Source organism: Martes martes (assembly GCF_963455335.1).
Source record: "Martes martes genome assembly, chromosome: 16".
Lineage (NCBI taxonomy): Eukaryota > Metazoa > Chordata > Mammalia > Carnivora > Mustelidae > Martes > Martes martes.
Window position 1 is genome coordinate 64,962,367 of NC_137904.1, and position 20,217 is coordinate 64,982,583.

General features: G+C 60.0%; 1 protein-coding gene across 2 annotated transcripts in view; it reads left to right on the top strand.

Moving 5' to 3' along the window:
- TBCD (tubulin folding cofactor D) overlaps window positions 1–20,217 on the top strand; it is a 149,381-nt gene that overhangs the window by 124,255 nt on the left and 4,909 nt on the right. For both annotated transcript variants that reach the window (XM_080825585.1, XM_080825586.1), the window contains 12 exons: window positions 1,532–1,594; window positions 2,413–2,489; window positions 4,177–4,258; window positions 6,035–6,153; window positions 6,747–6,838; window positions 7,510–7,650; window positions 11,021–11,104; window positions 11,399–11,557; window positions 11,631–11,769; window positions 13,785–13,906; window positions 15,817–15,894; window positions 19,981–20,070. In XM_080825585.1, coding sequence (XP_080681711.1) covers window positions 1,532–1,594; window positions 2,413–2,489; window positions 4,177–4,258; window positions 6,035–6,153; window positions 6,747–6,838; window positions 7,510–7,650; window positions 11,021–11,104; window positions 11,399–11,557; window positions 11,631–11,769; window positions 13,785–13,906; window positions 15,817–15,894; window positions 19,981–20,070 — 1,246 coding nt within the window. The remainder of the gene's footprint in view (window positions 1–1,531; window positions 1,595–2,412; window positions 2,490–4,176; window positions 4,259–6,034; window positions 6,154–6,746; window positions 6,839–7,509; window positions 7,651–11,020; window positions 11,105–11,398; window positions 11,558–11,630; window positions 11,770–13,784; window positions 13,907–15,816; window positions 15,895–19,980; window positions 20,071–20,217) is intronic.

A 20,217-nucleotide genomic window follows, 5' to 3' on the forward strand; every position in this document is an offset into this window, starting at 1 on the left:
TGGAAGAGCAGGGTGGTGGCCGGAGGGTCTCCCAGCGCTGGGTGGGACCTCATTCCTGGGCCTGGGTACTGGGAGTCAGAAGCTGTGCGGAGGGGGACCAGCTCGTCTCTCGTCAGTGGCACCCCGGGCGCACGCGGGCTGCGCGGTGGCGCTCTCACTCCGTGCTGGCCGGCAGCACTTCAGGGCACGGCTCTCTGGCTCGTGGGTCCCTGCGTGGTGGCCGCAAGCGCCCCAGCACACTGTGAACTTCAGGGAGAGCTGTTGTCAGCACAGGGTCTGGAGGCGCTTGTCCTGCTCGTCTTGCTGTCCAGCTCAGGTCTGGTGGAGGGACAGAAAGGGTCGGGGTGTAGAGAGACCCTGGAAAGGGGGTGTCCGTGGGGAAGCAGCACTGTTCCCTCCTGCTTCTGGAGAAGCATGAGGGTGGGTGTGGCCGTGCCAGGTGCCCAGGGGTCGTCACCAAAATGCCGGTGGCGGTTTTTTTCTCTGATGTTTTTCTGTAGTGTTGCAGTTTTTTCAGCAAATACAAATTATTTATACCATCAAGAAAAAACCCTACTGTATCCAGTTCAGTGTGACGGATGTGGTGGGTACAGGGCCTCCCTCTTGTGAGTGGGTGATCGGGGAGAGGGCCCTGGAGTGGCTGTGTTGGGGGCATGGAGCGCGCTGGGGTGCAGAGCAGCGTGCCGGAGCGGCGGGCCCGTCAGGGTTGGCGGGCAGTGCGGCAGGAGAGGGCAGCCCACAGGAGGGCCGCCAGGTGGGCGCTCACAGCTTGTGGGTTCCACCCACATGCACTTTGGTGGTTTTCTGTGCTGGGAGTGGTGTCTTTAACCTGCTGATTATATTGGACCAACCTCTGCCCATGGGTGTGGTCATCATATCTTTAGTTAAAAAATGGACACATCATTCACAGAGGACAGGAATTTACTCAGAATTTTAACACCATAGCTTGTCCAGGAAGCGTCCTAACAAGGGTAACAGCACTGCTTTCTCTGGTGAGAGCGTGAGAGCGAGCGGCTCAGTTGCTCTTGATCTGCCCTCATTTTGCCCCTCAGCGGACTCCTGGGTGCTCACCTGTCCTGACCTAGGCGGGCTGTGAGTGTGCACCTGTGACAGGACTTCTGCCTTTGGAGACCCCCTTTCCTCCTGTGTTAGCAGCTTCTCTGTGGTCCTCATCTCAGGCAGGTGCCACAGCTCAGGGTCACTTGCGGGTGGTGATGGTCCCATGAGCACATGCACCCTCCGAATCAGGATTCGTCCCTGGGGATTCGTGTTGGGGTCACATCTGTAGCCATGGGCTCTGTGGCTCCATGTGGCCCCGGGGCTGCCTCTGCCTGGGCCGGATCTGGAGCAGGTTCTCTGAGGCCAAGGAGGGGCCGGGGCTGCTGCCAGACTGGCCGGACAGCAGCACGGACGCATCCGATGTGGGGGGAGGGGTCTGGTGCCAGCAGCTCGGCTCCCAGAAAAGGCAGGGCAGGCGCTGCCGTGGGCGTTTCTGGAGACTTGACCCTGCATTTGTCCATTTTCTTCCTAGTGTGCGTTTTAATAGAAAACTTGTCCCTTTCCAAGATGCCCTTTAGAGGTGACGCCGTCATTGGTAAGCGCTTTTCTTCTTCATTGTAGACTCACATTGTGGCATTTCCTCCCAGAACTTTTTCAAATTAAAAAGTGAAAATGAACTGGCTGGGACAGATAACCTGTTGTAAATAACGAGCCTCCCCGCCACGTTCCTCCTCAGAATGAGAGTCTTTCCCGTGTCTCCTGAGAGGTCGGGCTTCCTCAGACCTCCGGTGGCAGCTGTCCTCTGTGCCAGCCAGTGTTGGCCATCCCTCACCCCGACAGACGCATGGTGTAGGTCTGCAGGACTCGGGGTGCGGGGGGGATGGTTGAGGACCCGCTCCTGTGGGGCAGTGGCCAAAGCCCTCCACCTTCTACGGCACGTGGCCACAGGGAGGCAGGATGCTGTCCCCCGGCAGACTTTATTCTGTGCTTTTGTGGCCTGAGGAGTTCTGGGACCAGGAGACACCCCCCCCCCAAAAAAACCCAAAGAATTGGAAAAATTCTGCATTCTTTGGTCATGTGGGATCTAATTGAGTTAAATGTTTAGGGTTTATTGGTGGGGGCCCAGGGGCCTTGTTTGAGGGAGAGGTGCTTCTGGAAGTGGCCCCTGAAGCTTGCAGTGTCAGAGGAGCCAGGCTCTCTCCTGGTGACAGTTTAACATTCCAGCAGCCACAAGAGGGCTTTCTCCCTCCACATGGAGGGGCCTTGGAATGCTGTCCCCCGTGTAACGTTTGCCTCAGACTTTCTCCACATGCGTCCTGAAGCTTACCCACTTCAAGAGGCAGGAGATCTGTTGTTTTAATTTTATCTCCATGGTCTCAGTCGATAAATGAATGTCTTTTGTTCCTTTGACAGATGGTTGGCAGTGGCTGATAAATGACACATTGAGAAATCTCCATCTTATTTCAAGTCATTCTAGACAACAGATCAAGGTATGGTAAGCAAGGTTTCTGTTGCGTTGGACAGAACGGACATTCGGGGCACCTGGGTGGCTCCGTGGGTTGAGTGCCCAGCGCTTGGTTTCAGCTCGGGTCGTGATCTCGGGGTTGTGGGCTCAAGCCCTGTGTTGGGCTCCGCACTCAGTGCAGAGTCTGCTCAAGATTCTTCCTCTCTCCCTCTCCCTCTGCCCCTTCCCCTGCTCATGCACGTGCTCGCGCTCTCTTTCTCTGAAGCGCGTAAATAAAAAAATCTAAAGAGAAGTGACAGTAATTTTTTTCTTAGTGTTTGTTTCAAAGAACTATGTGTGTTATGAGTCCGTTTTATACATGAATGTGATCACTGATAAATGCCATAATTGGGAATTCTAGATGGTATTATCTGTGTAATTTATAATCAGGAAAATTGATGCAGCCAATGATGACCAGAATATTATTTCAGTTTTATAGGACAGTTTCTGGTTTAATTAGATTCTGCTTCTGAACATCTCTCCTGTGTGTCCATAGTGACTCTTGACTCAGGTGGGGATTCTGTGTCCTGTTGCGTTGCAGAAGATGGGGTTGGAGACTGCCGTGACGCTTGGGTGCGGGTGGGAACTGCGGTCCAGGATCCTTGCCCGAGAGCACTGGCTGTCGTGCGCGAGGACAGTGTGTGCGTCCGGTGGCCGATGTGCTGTTGTCCTATCCTGGGACAGGTGACTTTGGCCTAGCGGAGCTGTGACAGAGGTCCTCACGCAGGGACTGACAGGCTTTGGTATGGAGGGTGGAGAAATGGGAGTCCATGTTGATTTCCCAAATGATTAATTACCCAGCCTCCTGCGTATGCTGGTTTTTGTTTGTTTGTTTTAAAGGAACTTAATCACTCTGTAGAACCCAAGTGCAGTTCCTCTGACGGAATCTGAGCGCCTCGTTGTGAGGCCTCCAGGCTTGCAGAATAGTCCCGTAATTGATCCCCAGCAGCAGGGATTGTGGTGGTTTGCACAGATGACATCTCATTGTGACGCTGCGTTGTGGGCCCCGTCCCTGAGCCAGCGGCCCTCCCTGTGCAGCCTCTGACCCCTCTCTCCGGGGCTAGGCTCAGCAGCCTGATCTGGGGAGGCAGGGAAAGAACGTGGGGTCCAGCATCTGCCCTTGCTGTCCGTCTGACCCCGAGAGGCCAGCATCTGCCCTTGCTGTCCGTCTGACCCCGAGAGGCCAGCATCTGCCCTTGCTGTCCGTCTGACCCCGAGAGGCCTACCTCGAGCGCTGGTCCTCCTCTCGGTGGTGGATGTGTTCTGAGGAGCGGGGGGGTCCCGGGGGCCCGCGGCGGCTGCCACGTCAGCTCCCACTCTCCTCCCCCTGGCCCCGGCCCCGCACCTGCCCTCTAAATGAGGCCTGCCTGCAACACGCACTTTGCCCTTCACGGATTCTGCTGGGAAAGAAAAAAAATGCCCCATTTTATTATCAACTGTTTTATTAGAAGGTGTTTACATCGAAGGGAAGAAATCACATTTTCACGTAGATTATTAGTTGCAGGGAATGTTGAAGTCGTTACTATATCTGACGGTGGTCAGACAGGCTGGAAAGGAGGATGTGATTCAGTTTCTGTTTGTCTCAGACTTAACCACTGGCCTGACAGCAGAACGGCCCCACGGCTGGGGCTCCGGGAGGCTGCCCGGCACATTCATGTCCCACTTTGTTTCAGGAAGTGGCCGTCTTGGCCCTGGCTGCTCTGTGCAACGAGTACTACGCCCTGGAGACCGGGGAGGCGGACCCCGCCAGGCAGGGTGAGTGGGCCGCGGGCTTGCAGCAGGACGTGGGCGTGCGGAGTCTGGGTTTTGGAGCGCTGCCCCCTGCTGCAGGCGGACAGGGTGTGGGGGGCAGGGGCCCGAGGTGGGCGCCGGGCCGAGACGGGGTGGGGGACGTGGGCCTGCTGCTCTCGGATGCCAGGTTTGTGTAGCTGCTGGAGGCGTCCGTCCCTCTCCCACTCTGGACCGGTGCTCATCCCCCCGCACGGGCGAGAACGAGCGTGACGCCCACCACGCAGAGCCTGTGCTTCTGTCAGTGGCGCTTGCCTGAATGACGTTTCAAGTCCGCTTCCCCCACTCGGTGCTCTGGGGGTCCCGCGGTGCGCGGATGGGGCGTCCGCCGTAACCGGCCCCCGAGGGAGCTTCCTGGTCCTGTTCGTTCGTTCCCGGGCTTCCCTTGGCGTTTGTTCCTTGGCTCCTTCCTCTTCCTTCTGGTCCTCGATTCCGGGGTCCCGTCGGCTCAGAGGGTCTGCCTCTGTGTCCGGGCACGTCCTGGTTCCCTGTCCCCGACGGCATCGGTGCCTTCTCTAGGGCAGATGTGGGTTTTGGGTTCCCATAGGCGCTGAGCTACAGTTTCCTGGTGCGGGTCCTTGGCGTGCGCATGCACTTTGCCCTTTCTGGTTCACAGAAGCCTCGCTGCCCAGCATCGCCTCAGTTAGGTTTTCCGGAACCCTCTTGGGGTGGTTCATCCGACCTATGATGGGTCTTTGCTGAGAAGCTTCGTGTCCGCCCCCCTGGGTGCCCTGCAGCCCTCTCGTGCCCGACAGTCGCTTTGGAAGCATAGGGAACACTTGCAGATCATTTTAAATGGTAAAAAGTGTGTGTGCAGTAAATCTACTTTCTGTGATTTTTTTCAAAAATAAGAAAATAAAAATATTCTGTGATGTGATCTTCTGACAGACTTTCCAAATTTATGACATTTTCCCTTGACCATAGGCAGTGTTACACAAAGAGGTAGTGACATCATTTTGTATTTAGTCTGTTTTTGAAAATTGGGACGGTGAGGTCACATTTCACTTTCTGCCTCAGAAGAGAAGGTGGCGTCACCGTGCCCGCTGGAGGAGCGAGTGGTGTGTCCCCTCCGGGGCGCGGAGACCCCAGCCGGCAGAGGTGGCCGCGCCAGGGTGTGCACGGGTGCTCCTTCGCTGTCCTGACGTAGGCCCTTGAGGTTTCTGTGCACGTGACCCCCCGGTTGTGCTGTGTTGCCAGCCGAGCGGTGAGGACGAGAGCCGGTCACGGTGGGCAGACGGGTCGGGGTGCAGCCTCCTGCCCCTCCCGAGCAGCGCTGGTTTGGGCAGCCGGTAGCCCCTGCCCCTCCTGCCCTGTCCACCCCTCGAGTCTGCACCCTCTGTTCCTGTCCCCGTTTCACCCTGACGTGGTGGCCGTCCCGTCTCGGGGAGCGTGTCTTTCCGCGCGCGCTGTGCTCTCAGCCCGCCTGGTTGCACGTCCCGGGGCGGGAGGCAGCACATCCCCCACGCGTGGTGCTGGGGACGCGGACGCCAGCGGGCATTCTGCACCCCCAGTGTTCATTCTGCTCAGAGTGAGGTCGTGTATTCGGATTGTCTGTGAAAACGTCAAGACCCTGGATAAACATTCTGAAATCCATTTCGATCGGAGCCACTTGGAAGGCGCACCTGCTTCGGATGCCGGTGTGCTCCCCCCTTCTCTCACCGCTGCTCACGCGTGTCTGAGATGGCACAAGGATCGCGTGTCGTGCGGGAAGGAGGCAGCGGCCCCTTTGTCGTGTCCTTTCAGAGGAGCTGATCCGGCAGTACCTCGCGGACCTGCGGAGCCCGGAGGAGATGGCTCGCTGCGGCTTCTCGCTGGCCCTGGGCGCCCTCCCACACTTCCTCCTGAGAGGCAGGCTGCAGCAGGTGACGTGTCCGCACCCCGGGGAAGAGGCCTGTCGGGTGTGGGCGTTGCATGTGAGCCGGTGGGGGAGGGCTCGGGAGGGGTCAACCACGAATCCACGCCTGTTCGGGCGTGCAGCCATGAGGAAGGAAACGGGGTGCTCCTGAGGGCACCTGGTGGACAGGAGGGACTTGGAGGGACTGAGTGCTAGTGTGACAGAGGGAAGGTGTCACTGCATCTGTGGAAACACGCTCCCACCTTTACACAGCTGTGCTCTGTCCCCTTGCTCCTGCCTGGGACATTCTGGGGTCAGAGGCACTGGACACACGGCCTAGAACTCAGCTCTGCGGCTTATCCATTTGGAACATGTGACCGACTCTCAGGACCGAATGGCCCTGGGAGGAGTAGCAGATCGAGACACCAGGGGTCGGTTGGTGATGGGTCATGATTCCCAGCTCTGCGCCACGGGACAGAAAGGGGGCAGTTGGCATTGGGGATGCCCTGCGGAGATGACCTGGGGGCAGCAGGTACCCCCAGCCACGTGTCCTCCCGCCTGTAGCAGGGCGTGGGGCCCGCCAGGTGCGTGTTCTGTTGAGGACGTGTTACCGCCTTTCAGGTGCTGGCGGGCCTGGGAGCCGTGACGGCCATTTGTCCTGAGGACGTGAGCTTTGCCGAGTCCAGGCGGGATGCTTTGAAGGCCATCTCAAGGTGGGTGTCCGGGCTTTTCCCCAGCCCTTCCTCTCCCAGGGGCCAGCGACCAAGCGCCGAGGGTCGTCCCTGTCGGTGTGGGCCAGGGCCCCGTCCCACGTGAGGAATCTACTTTAAAGCAAGTGTAACTTTTTATTTTCTCGTGTCTTCTCTTTTCAGAGGGTTGTCAAAGAATATTTCCAACTCAGAGGCTCATTGACCCTTTCTTCATTGTCACTATAGTGAATGTCAGACTTCTTTGCTTTAGGAGCGGCAACGCGCCTCGAGACCTGGGGCGCGAATCTTCGCGCGTCTGGAAGTGCCACGTGGAGCGGCCCGGGGTGTTGGCCACACACAGCATGTGCGCCAGGACGCACTTTCCTTTCTCTGTCACCCCCCCCCCCCCCGTGCCCGCTTCTGCTCTGTGGTGATACCACCCCTTTCTGCCAGTATGGAGGGTGGGAAGGGCCAGCACAGGTGGCCTCCTGCACACCTTTTAAGCTGCAGACACCAGGAAATGTGATTTTGGGGAAAAGCAGCATTCAGCCTGTGTCAGTGTGGAAGGAACTCTGGAATTCCGAATCTGTCTCTGAGGTTGTTGGCCTGTTCCAGCGTGGCCCATCTGGCCAAGATGACAGGAAAGACGGGTTCACAGACACTTGCTGTATTTCACGCATTTTTCATAATTCCAGGGTTTGCCAGACGGTTGGTGTGAGAATAGGAGGAGCCCCAGACGAGGTTGTGTGTGAAGAGAACGTCTCCCAGATTTACCGCACGCTGCTGGACTGTCTGCACGACTACACCACCGACAGCCGTGGGGACGTGGGCGCGTGGTAAGGTGGCAGGCGGTCTCTTGCTCTTGGTCCTTGAGCTGCGCTGTCCTCTCTGAGCCTGTGTTCTCAGGACAGCAGAGCATCCTTGGGCCTGGCTCCTGGTTGCGTTCCGCTCTTCTCTGAGAAACACTAAATTCTAAAACACAGAAATTTGTCGCTCCCTCGTCCCAGCCCCCATGGCTGGCTTTCTAGTTCTCCTGAGAGAGTTCAACCCAGCAAAGGCCCTGATGTAGCCGTTCAGGGCAAGGAGGGAGTCAGGCCGCTATGGAGGAGGAGGAAATGGGTACTTCTCTGGGGATTCAGCTGCACAGTCCCCCGTGGCCCCTTCTGATGGAAACCAGGTGCCCAGATCTCAGTCTTGGGAGAAACCGCGGCTTGACTGGTCTTGCGAGGACGCCCTAGACAAGTCGTCGTAGCGCGAGCCACGACGAGGCTGTGCCCGCGGTGTGAGGTTTGCTTCTGTGTCATTTCTTCGTTCTTACGTTGGCAGCTGTCGTCTCCAAGATTTCAACGTACGGTAAATAGCAGACCTAGTTACCTTTTGTTGGAGGAACTGAGAGCTACTCTTACGACTTCTGTCTCTTGTTCTGAACACGCTGTGATGGTGGTTGTGCTGAGAGGCCGCGTGGGGTAAAGTGTCCCTGACACTGCGCGGAATCGCTCTTTTATTACATTGGAAACAGAAGCTGAGCCTTAGGTGAAGCCTCGAAAGAAGAAAAGAAGAAACGCACGTGTTCTTCCATATGTGCAAGTTTTGGGCCACGTTTCTTTAAATCTCGGCCCACCTCATCCTGGACGCCCTGTCTCCCCCCACCCCCAATGGGACCCACCCCTGCCCGCCAGCCCTGGGGTTCTACTCTTTTTTTTTTTTTTTTTTTTTTCCCAGTTTTTTTTCTCTTCAGTTGCGTAACTTCTAGTTTATGTTCACGTTCACTGGCTCTTCCCTGTGTCACCTCTGTGGCCGTCAGGGTCTCCTGAGAAAGCTCGAGTTTCATCATCTTGTTCGTTATAGTTCCCGTCTGGGACGTTCCCCCACGTTCTGTGTCTGCCGGTCTTCCCGGCTTTCCCTCCGTCAGGATGATCCCACCCCTCCCTGGCTTGCTTTGCTTCCCTTCTGCTCGGTCCCAGATGGTGCTGGGGACACAGCTGTGTGGGGCCCTGATGGCCTTGGTGTGTCCTTGTGGACGCAGCAGGGTTCCTCAGTGGGAGTGTTGGGGGCCCTGGAGGGGCGCCCCTGAGTCCTTGAAGAGTCTGCCCTGACAGCTGCCTGTAGTCCTACGACAGCATGGCCCGACCCCAGCGCTTCCCTGTTGCTGGGAGACGTAGGCTCGGGCTGCACCCGTCGGGGTCTGTGTCTGTCACTGATGACAGTTGGGGCCTGGCCCAGGCTCATTCGTGAGCCCTGGACAGTGCGTCGTCTTCCTGGTTCTTTGTGGAGCATGTGGTTTTGGAGCAGATCCTGCTCCGGGAGGTCTGCTGTGGGGACGGGTTCCTCACTCCTCCAGAGGGTGCCGATGGCTTCTAGTGGCCGGTGGTGGTCGCCTTGCCGATGTGGGTCTGTTCTGTTCGGTGGGTCGCCCTCCTGCGTGGGCATGGGGTCCCCCTGTGCTCTCGGGGGCCCTGGTCCCAACTCCTTACAGTCCAAGCCCAAAGGACAGTGGGTTTTCCTGGGTCCCTCAGCAGCGCAGACGCCGAGCCCCGTGAGGAGGAAGCTCGGGCAGGGCCGCGCCTGGCGTGTTGGTGACAGTGTTCCTCCCAAAGGCCCATGTGTGCGGTGTGTGTGTGGCAGCCCGGCGACGTCCGGTCCTTGTGCAGAGGTTCTCACTCTCTGTAGGACGACTCCGGTTAGTTATTTTCCCACTGTTTTCCGTCAGCGTGTTCCTCACAGTTGTTTAAAGACTCGGTGTTTGTTTCGGGATCTGTGGCAATCCCGTCTGTTTCTGTCCTCTCCTAGTATTTTAACACTTGGCTCTTTTTTGTTTTTAAACCATTGCTTGTAGCTCTCACTAGATCCAGAGATTGTACACTCCGAATCGCGGAGTCCGTGGGCGTGCACGTCCTTGCAGGGAGCGCGGAGGTCAGGCCTGCGGTGTGGGTGCAGGCCGCCCGATGCTGTCAGTATGGGGTCGGGCCATGTGCCACCTGTGCCCACAGCCTTGCCCGAGGGGCCTCCCAGCCGCCGTGCCTGGCATCTGGGATCCTGGCCCATGTCTCCCCCGTCAGGAGCTGGTGAGGCCCCGAGGGTGTGTGTGCGGCCTCGGGTTGTCCTGTGTGTGTCCGCCCCCATCTCTCCTGTGAGTGTTGTGTCCACTGACACGGAGCCACAGGGTCCTTCCATCGCCCGCACCTTGCCCAGCCCTGGTGCCCGCAGCCGGGTAGGCAAATGTGTCAGGTCTTGGGCAGCCTCTGATTGGCAGCCATGCCCTGGGAGCAGCCTGCCCTGCTCCCCGGAACCCCAGCCCGTGTCTGTCTAGTGCCTCCAGTACCCCCACACCTGTGCTCAGTGCTTCGCCCACCAAGCTCCTGTGGGCCGGGGCCCGCATCTGTCTGTCGGTGGGAGGGCCGATGCCTGGCTTGTGGGACCTGCCAGGCTTGGTGGTGCAGGGCGGGCCTGTGGTCCCTGCTGTCTGGCTCTGTCCCCAGTCTTTTTTTTTTTTTTTTTTTAATTTTTTTTTAATTTATTTATTTGTTAGAGAGAGAGAGCGAGCAAGCACAGGCAGAGAGTGGTAGGCAGAGGCAGACGGAGAAGCAGGCTCCCCGCCGAGCAAGGAGCCCGATGTGGGACTCGATCCCAGGACGCTGGGATCATGACCTGAGCCGAAGGCAGCTGCTTAACCAACTGAGCCACCCAGGCGTCCCTCTGTCCCCAGTCTTAAGTGGTGCTTTTACCCTGGGTCAGCCAGTCACGCTGCAGGCCCAGGTTTTTGTGTTGCGGAAGCTTCGTGTTCTTTGGTTTGAGCGAATGCGGAGTGAGTCTAATGGAGTGGAGAGCGACGTCCTGGTGTGGAAGGACGGTGGCGGTGGCAGACGTGAGCTGCCTGGCGCGCGTCTGCCCCTCAGTTTCTCTGCCAGGACATAGCTTTGTAGACTGGGTTGTGCTGCCTTTGGAGGTGTAGGGTCGTGAGCGCGGTTTGTGTGCACTCGGGACCTGGCGTCTGCCTGCGGGCGTCAGACGTGCGTCCTCGCTAAGAGAGCGGGAGAAAGGCCTCTCGCTCACCGCATGCACCGCGTTTGGTGGGCGTTTCCTCCCGAGGGGACGGTCAGTCTCGAACTTGTCCTGGCTGAGGGTGTCTGAGCCCCCGGGGTGTGGCGGGCGGGTCACGCGGTCACATGGTACCTGGGGCTCTCCATCGCCTCCTTGTCCCTGCAGGGTCCGCGAGGCCGCCATGACCGGTCTGATGGACCTGACGCTCCTGCTGGGGAGGGAGCAGCCGGAGCTGATCGAGGCCAGTGTGTGAGTGCCTCCCGTGGGGGGCCTGGGGGCCGGCCCGGGGTCTGTGTCCGGCCTGCTGTTGCTGCGGGGGCCTCCCTGCCCGTCCTCCAGCCTTCGGCTCCTTCCTGTGTCCACTTCTCCCCCATCCGTCTGCTCCGCTCCCACCCACGACCTGGGGCTCAGGCCTTTGCGCTGTCAGGTCCCCCATGGCAGCGTCCCGTCCCCCCGGCCGCTGGGGCGGCTGCTCTGTCGCGGGGCCGTTCCGGCCGGGGCCCTGGGTTCCGGCCGGGCTGACGGCCCCGCTCCTGTCTGCAGCTGTCAGCAGGTCATGTGCCGCGTGGCCCAGCAGGCGAGTGAGAAGATCGACCGCATCCGCGCACACGCCGCGCGCGTGTTCATGGCGCTGCTGCACTCTGACGGGCCCCCTGTCCCTCACGTGCCCCACCGAGGGGAGCTAGAAAAGCTCTTCCCCAGGTACGGGAGGCCGGGGTCCCCGACCCCCAGCGGGCGTGGACCCCCGCCTCCAGCTTGTTGGCTCACTCTGCAGATCCGACGTGGCCTCCGTGAACTGGAACGCGCCGTCGCAGGCCTTCCCTCGCATCACGCAGCTCCTGGGGCTGCCGGCCTACCGCTACCACGTCCTGCTGGGGCTCGCCGTGTCCGTGGGTGGCTTGACCGAGTCCACGGTGAGGAGGCCTCTTGGCCGGCCCGCGGTGGTGGGGGGCTGCCTGGCCCAGGTGGGGCGGTGTGGGAGGTCCGAGTGGGCACAGGGGCTGTCAGGCGGCGGCCGGAGGCGAGAGGCACACGCCGGGAGGGGAGCTGTGTCCTTGCTGGGCTGGTTTTTTCTCTGCTTTGGGGGTCAAAGTGGGGTTAAGAGTCTGCCCCTTTCCCTGGCCTTGGGTGTGTCCAGGGCAGGACCCCAAGGACAGGGATCCCTTTCCCGGGACGGGGCTGGCGTCCCCCGTGGGAAGCTCAGCGGCAGGATCTCGCGTTTGGAAGACCCGAAGCGCACGAACTAGTGCGAACGTGGTGGCGCGATTCCGTGCGGACGGCGGCCGCTGCTCAGGGCCGAGCGCAGAACTAGCTTCTCTTGCGCGCTTGGCTCCGCGGCGCGTGCGGACGGCACCGGCTGGTGGCTGCTTCCCCGCTCTGTCTCCTTCTCTTTTCTCCTCCTTGGGCCATCACTGCTGGCTGAGTTTGGTCTGTCGTGTGTTTGCCGTTTTCTCGTGTCCTTCCTGCTGGCGCGGCGGCCGCACTTCCTCCTGCCCGCTCTTCGGTGGACCCAGAAGCAGTGTGGTGTGCACCTCGCTTTGGGGCCGTGGGGGGTCCTGCTGCCCTGCACGGTCCCACGTGGAAGCATTTTCACTCACCCGCCCGTGCTCTTGGGCCGGATGTCGCCAGAACAGCAGCCGGTGTGGTGGGGCCGCTGCTCCTGGTTTGGCCGCGGGGACCCCCCCTCAGCCCTCGCTTGGCAGAGTGCAGCTTCCCTTGGAGGCCCCAGCCTGTGACCTGCTGGGACTCGTCGCCTGCGTTTGTCAGTGTGTTCGTGGTTCCCGTCCCTTCTGGAAACTTCTCTGCCCTCCTCGTTCTCGTTGAGGATCTCCTCCTCCCGCACACCCTTCATGAGATCCCCGTGTTTCCTCCCGTGCTCCGTCCTCCCTGGTTTTCAGACTTCTTTCCCAGGCCCTGCTCTGTCTTGCAGCTGGTACCGTCGGCTCTTTATCCCCGGCCCCTGCTGAATTGTTTCTTATCACCAAATGTTTACTGTGTTTGGAAATCTCTCTTGTGCTTTTTCATTGTAGGCTCATCTGGGGTTTGTGTGTGGGTGTGTTTCCTTTGCTTTTAAGAGCGTGCGTGAGCGGGGGTGAGGGGCAGAGGGAGACAGAGTCTTAAGCATACTCCCCACTGAGCACAGAGCCTGCCGATCTCACGACCCTGAGATCATGACCTCAGTTGAAAGCAAGGGGCTGACGCTCGGCGGACTGCTCACCCAGACACGTCATCGTCATCACGGTTTTTCCTAAGAGTTAGCCAGGGGCCTCTCCTGTGTGCCCTTTCTTGGACATCTCGCTCCTGTGCTGTCGGGTGGGAGGGGGTCACCGTGGGCTCACTTCCTCTCCTCGACTCATTCCTGGTCACTCCCGTCCTGGGTCTGCGGCACGGAGGCAGGCGACTCTGGTCTGGGGCAGCTGTGGGCGGCAGTGCAGGGGTGTGGGAGCGGGTTCTGTGGTGCCAGCTCCTGCTGCTGGGTTCCTGCTGCCCGCACCGCCAGCCGTGCCTGTGCCCGTGTGGTCACTGCGTGGGTCACTGGGTCAGTTCCTTCTGCTCATCCGTTGGGGTCTGTGGGCCCAGCGATGCCTTGGGGGCTACAGCTTGAGTTTGGAATGGAAGGTGTCAGAGCATCTGGTCCCCTGACCCGCTTCTCCGGGGGACAGTCCGCAGCCTCCGCTGAGGTCAGCCGAGGGTCGTTGTGGGCTTGGTCTGTGCTGGTGTCCCAGGAGAAGCATTTCCGGGTCAGTGCTCATTCCACGTCTCTGTGCTTGTGCCCCCTCTGGCGGGATGTTGCCCACCCCTGTGCCGTGTCGCTCTGTCTCCTCAGCTCCGTGGCGGATGTTGGCGTGGAAGCAACCAGGTGGACTCTGGGGCAGGTGGCGAGGGGGCGGCTCTCTGCCCGCTGTTCCCGGAGTGTCTCTGTTTGCAGGTCCGGTACTCGACGCAGAGCCTCTTTGAGTACATGAAGGGGATTGAGAGCGACCCGCAGGCCCTGGAGGGCTTCGGGGGGACCGTCCTGCAGGTCTTTGAGGACAACCTTCTGAATGACAGGTGAGGGGGGCGCTCTCATCACGGTTTTCAGACCTCCACATTCTCCCTTGTACCCGCCAGGATTTTCAAGGGGGAGGGGAGGTAGGTCCAGGCGAGGACCTGACTGCAGCCGGGCGAGGCCATGCCCATGGCCCACGGCCGCTTCACCAGCGGGGAGCTGCTGCCAGCCTGCGCCGTGGGCCGGCCGGAGCAGGACTTTGCTACACGTTGGGTGTCAAGATGATTGAGGCCGTGAGCCTGGCAGGATAAAGGTGGCTCTTCCCCGAGGTGACAGCTCTCTGGTCTGTGCGGGGACATGTCTGCTCTGTGGTCTGGATCTCTGCAGGCCAGGACTGCAGTGTTGCAGCACGAAATAGGACTTGTTTTCTGACCATCTTTGCTGCGTTGTTCTTGCTAACTGCTTTTCCTTAAAGATGGCATGGAGACCCCATGGGTCCTGACCTTGGAATTGGGGGTGCTTCCCAAAGTCCCCTGAGAGGGTTGTTCCTGGACTTGGTTCTCAGCTGTCCCGGGCCTCCGGGCCCTGGTCACAGCAGTGAGTGCGGGCCCTCGTCGGCCCGTCCTGTCCTGGGAAGCAGACGAGAGCTCAGCCGGTCACCTTTTCTCTTTCCTGGGTAGCGCTGAGCGTGGGCGAAGGGTGCTGTTCCGTAGACATGCACTGTCAGCGTCCCTGAAGCTGCCTCCGCAGTCCGTGCTCTGAACACACCCGTCAGCCCTCCCGGCCCCCAGCCCAAGGCAGCCGCTCTCACCGATCTGCTGTCCCTGGGCTCAGTGGGCATTTTCTACGAGCGTATTTCAGTGGAGTCTGCAGTGTGTTTGGCTTCCGTTCGTGGCCAGACCACACGGTTCCTCTGTTGATGGTCGCCGGGGTTGTTTGTGGCCGGGGTCAGAAAGAAAGCTGTGGGGGACGTCGGCAGACGTGTCTGTGTGGACGTGTCCCCACTCTGCTGCTGGGTCCGTGCTGAGTCGCAGGCTGGCTGGGTAGCACGGTGGCTGGAAGTTCGACTTTCAGAAAACTGCCGCGCTGTTTCACGAAGCGGTCGCGCTGTCTGTACCCCGCTGGGTCGTCTTGAGGGTCCGGGCTCCGGGTCTGTGCGTTGATGGCTGGGGCGTGTCCTTGTGGCCTCCGGGCTTCCCTCCTGCCCCGCATGGATCCCCTCCCCGATGAGGGTCTGTTCAGACCTTCTGTTTCTTGGTTAGGTGGTCGTGGTTTCCCCTGCTGCTGAGTTTTGAGATTTCTTGCATGAGCTGCGCAAACCTTTTGTCAGACAGTGGGCTGCAGGCACCCTCTTCTGGCGGTGACCTGTCCCTCATGGCCCTTGGCGGACTGGGAGCAGGTGCCCGCATGTCGGTGGGTTCCAGCTCCTCCCCTTGGCTTTTACGGGTGTGTTGGTTGGGTCAAAGAGAAGAGTCTTGGCCTGACTCAGGATCACAAAGGTTTTCTCCTGACGGTTTCTAGGTCTATAGTGTTAGGTTTTGTATTTAGGCCTAAGGTCCGTTTTGGGTTATTTTCTGTGTGTGACACGAATGACAGATCCACGTCTATGTGTCGTTTCTGCGTGTGGGTGTCCAGTGCGTCGAAAACTGTCCCTTCCTCGGTGGTGGTGTTCCACTTTTCATCAGTTGTGGATGTGGGAGCTCGTCTCTGGGCTTTTCTGCGCCTCGGTCTGTGCTGTTGTGCTCCCTGGAGCTTTGCGAGCGAAGTTAAATGGCGCCAGCCTGTTCTCTCGTCCCTTAGTTGTTTGGCTTTTCTTGGCCCTTTGTGCTTCCCTGGGAATTGCACAGTAGGATTGTCATTTTCTACACAGCGTCTTGTCCGGGTTGGGGTGGTGTTGACTCTGGGGAGAGTCTGCCTCTTAGTGGTTCTGGGGGTGGCACCCGGGGCCTCAGCGTTTGCCTTCTGCCCTCAGGGTGTCTGTGCCGCTGCTGAAGACGCTGGACCAGATGCTGGCCAACGGGTGCTTCGAGCTCTTCGCCGCGGAGCAGGAGTAAGTGTGCTCCGCGGGGGCCCCTCCGCCCGGCGGGCCTTGTAGAGACAAAGTGATGCGAGGCAGAGGGGAGACTCTAGGAGGTGATCTCCAGCACCTTCAGGGCTGGTCCGTGCCAGCAAGAGGCTTCGGCTGTCCACCCCCCCACCCCCCCACCCCCCGCCGTGAGGCTGGGGCTGTGCCTCCAGCCGGGCTCCTACTGTCGCAGCTGCCACTCAGCTGGGAAAAGACCGAAGCAGGTGAGGTGTCCCCCCTCCCCACACACCTCCAAAGGGGGCCTGGCAGTCAGAGCGTCACGGGCAGTGGCGCAGGGTGGGGAGGGGCAGTGCAGAGCGTCTTGACTCTCATAGGAGGACCGAGCGGGGCTGTGGTTGTTGGCCAGGTGTGGGCACAGAGGGTGGGTGTGTGGAGGGACACTCGGCATCCCCGTGGCAGCTCCTGGCTGGTGAGCTCTGGCGTCCGGGCTCATGGCGGCTGGTTTATCTTGTTAGGGGCCTGATGGCTTTCCCTGGATCCCAGACCTTGAGGGATTTGCCTCTGGGCTGGACATCTTACACCCTGTGGGGGGCTGGAGCCACCTGGGCGCGTTTCAGGGACTTGGAAAGAGCTGTGCCAGCTGGGCCCAGAGTGGCGTTTCCCCGTGTTAATTGTTTCCCACTCTGGAGGTCTTTTTGTGGCTGGGGTCTGTCTGCCGTGTCTGAGTGGCGCTCACCTTGCTGCCACCCTGTGGCCCTGCCACCGCCTGGGCCGCTCCCTGCTCATCTCCTCTGCCTCCTGTGCCCCCGTAGTCACTGTCCTTGGCAGCCTGCTGTCCCGTGGATTTCGGTGGGTTTTTAGTGTCGGATGGAGGGTGTGTCTGGTGCCTGTTAGGTCGCTGCTGTGTCCCTAATTCTCTGGGGTCAGGACAGCGTCTGCGCTCAGAGGACACACCTCCCCCCTGTGTGGTGTGGTGTCACTTGGCTGGCTAAACATTGTTTGAGACCTGAACATGTATTTTCCTGGTTTGAAAATGTCAAAATAAGACGACAGGAGACAGTGTGTGGCTACAAACAGCTTTATTTCTCTGTAGCTTTGTCAGTCTCTGCTTTGGTTGGTGCGGGGTTAGGGCTGAGTCTCGGTATCCCGTGACTCACTTCATCGTTACTGTTCGCTCGTGTGCCGGCCCGGCTGCAGCAGCTTCTTTGGACTTTGAACTTGTACCCCTCTGGCCCCGCTCTGTTCTTGGACCCGGTGTTTTCCCGCGCTGCTGTCCTGGTGCATCTCTGACAAGCCGGTGAAACCCAGTCTGACCGCCTCCGACGCATCACTGATCCCGTCATCGGTCTCAGACCTGCGTCTGCGTGCGCCTCCCGCCGGCCCCGCTGTGCCGCCCCCTTCCTCCTACCCTCCTGTCTGATAAACTAAAGGGTGTTTCTCATTCCTGCGGAACTTTCCAGTCCTTCCTGTTCTTTCAGCGGCCACCCTGTCAGAGCCTAATTTTCTGTGTTTTTCCCTCTTCCTGGGCAAAACCAAGGATGTTAACGTGTTCCGTTCCTGTGAGCCCGCCATCTGTGTTGTGTCATGTGTACGTTTTCACTTAGTGCGGCTTTGTGCAGTTACTGCTTACGTCGTCCACGTGTTTGCTGTCTGCTTCCTGGCCCACCGCCCGGGGCCCCGCCCGAAGCTGGGTCCTGCTTCTCCGTCTGAAACACGTCCTTCCGGGGTCCGGCCAGTGACGTCCGCTGCCGGCGAGCGCTTTCGGGTCTTGTTTGCAGGTTATTTTCAGAGGGTGTAGAATTCTAGGCAGATGTTGTATTTTGGGACCTAAACTTATCTTTCTTTTTCTGGCTTCTGTTCCTTTTGAGATGTATCCTGTAAGTCTGGATTTTCTCCTTTTGAAGATTCTCCCTTTGAGAAATCTCAACATTTCTACCACTCGGACAGGTCTAGCTGTCAATTACATACTCCGCTGTTCGACCAGGAATTCGTTAAACTTGAAGATGTGACTTTATTTTCATTTGTTCTAGAAAACTCTTGCCCCCCCACCCCCCCGTGGCCCTGCCCTGAGGCTCTGCTGCATTCCAGGTTTTCCCTGGGCCTCGGTACTTCTTACGTGTCCTCCGCCTGCCAGCCCCCTCCTAGCGTGGTCCTGACCCCCTGCTGGACTCACGGGTGGGGTTCTCGGTTTCGGTTTTCATGTTCTTCCAGATGCAGCTTTTATTTGGTCTGTCTTGCAGCCCGCTGCCCTTCTGCCCTCCAGGATCCAGCACTGCGGTCTTCCCGCGTGCGTCTGGTCTCCGTGCTCACGTGGGTGTCTGGTTTCTGCAGCCCACAGGGTGGGCTTTCTCGTACGTCTGCTTGTCCGTTGTCTGGACGCCGCACTTGAGAAGCTGTGCATGCGGCTGACCTGAGGCGGCGGCGGAGCTTGGCTCTGGGGCCTTCGTTCACCCTTCCCAGACACGGCGGGCAGGTGGGAGCCGTCTGGAGCCTCCCGGGCCCACGTCCACCTTGAGTCTCTGGACTGCCTGCCGGGGCTGCTGTCTCCCCCCGGGCAGCCTTCCAAGTCTGGCGGGTGCCTGCGTTCATCGGGACCAGGTTTCGGGTCTTGTTGCGGCCGTGGGCACAGCCTCGTTCTGAGGCACCTGCGGGGGCAGCCTCAGCTCTGGGAGTGGAGGCAGCGAGCCTTCCACCTGCTGCCTGGAGAAGGGCCTCGGGGTCCAGGCAGGGAGAGGCGGCAGCACAGGCTGGGTGTGTGGGTTCTCGGTGCAGGTTGCCGGCAGACCTGCTAGAGGCCCGGATGTGGGTGTGGGGGAGCAGACCGCGGCCAGGAGGGCAGCATTGTCTCCAGGACCGCAGGCCGGTGCGCCAGGGGTGGGCCGGATGCTCTTCAGCTCGGGTTCCGAGAGAAGCACCACAGAGCAGCTTACGCGGCAGAAACGGTCCGCGCGGTTCCGAAGGCAGGAGGGCCGGGGCCACGGCTGGGGCCGGGGTGCCAGCGGTTCGGACTCTGCACCGGACGGACGCAAAGTCATCCCCGTGTCTCTTCTCATGATGGCACTTGTGCCATCGTGGGGACTCAGGCTCATAGGCTGTTGCCTCTGAGGCCTTACTGGTAGTACCTTCATGTGGGGGATCCGGGCTTCACCATGCGAATCTGGGGGCTCACTCAGTCTGTAGCATAAATTTTGGGCCCGCGATGCTCATTAGCTCCCACAGGAGATGATCTTCGAGCCTGGAACCCGGCGGAACATCCTCAGAGGGCGGGTGGTGTATGAGCCCATGAGGTCAGCAGGGGAGCCAGTGTAGACCACGAAGGGCCCCAGCGGAGCTGGGGGGGTGCCCCGTTGTTAGGAGGACAGGGAGCGGAGGGGGCAGCAGAGCCACTGGGAAGTGGGAGGAGCTGGAAGAGCAGGTCAGGCAGGGTCATCGGTGGTGCGAGCCACGTGGTCACGTAGGTGGAGGACACAGTGGTCACTTGGTCCTCATAAGCGTTTCCGTGAGTTGTGGGAGAAGCCTGCAGAGGGGAGGGGGCTGGAGGCGCACCCTGATGGCTCTGGGTGACAAGGATGTGGAGGAGGTGGGCGGGGGTACCGGCTGGTGAAGAGAGACCGAGAGCCGCCTTCCCTGGGGACAAGGAAGAGGGCACGGGGTAGCGGAACTCCGGCAGTGGTGCTGGGGGAGGAGGAGCAGGTCTGTGTTGTGGGGACCCTTGCTGGCCTTGCCGGCCTGGTCCCAGGTTGTCCTCAGCTGTGCAGAGTGGAGGGGGACACGTGTCTGGGCTCCAGCCACTCTCGGTTCCTCTTGGACCTGGGAGCTGGGCCCGGTTCCAAGTCAGTCGTCCCTTCCTTTGCTCTCGGGCTGAGCCCGCACTCGTTGGCACCTGCCGGGGCCGGCTTCTCTGGGTCCCCTCCTGTTGGGGAGGGTGGGGAGGCGCATGCCCGGGACAGGCCCCGGGCGAAGGAGCCAGTTCATGTAGCTGTGTGGCACCCCCGGGGGACGGGGCCCTCAGATCATCCGGGGGCAGCACCGTCACTCGTCGGCACAGCGTGTCCGGGCGGCTCGTGCTCACGGAAAGCTCGTCTCCCGCGTCCTGTGCTTCCCCTCTAGCCACCCCTTCGGGGTGAAGCTGCTCGCGCTTTGTAAGGAGGAGATCAAGAAGTCCAAGGACGTGCAGAAACTGCGGTCGAGCGTCGCGGTGTAAGTGCCGGGACCCTCGCTGCGACCGTGAAAGGAGGGGCCAGGCAGGCGGGAGAGGCTGACAGTTAACCTCGATGTGTCTGGGGTTGGAGCCCTGACGTCGTGGAGAATGTTCTGGGTCCGTCGCAGGGGGCGGTGCGGACGGCC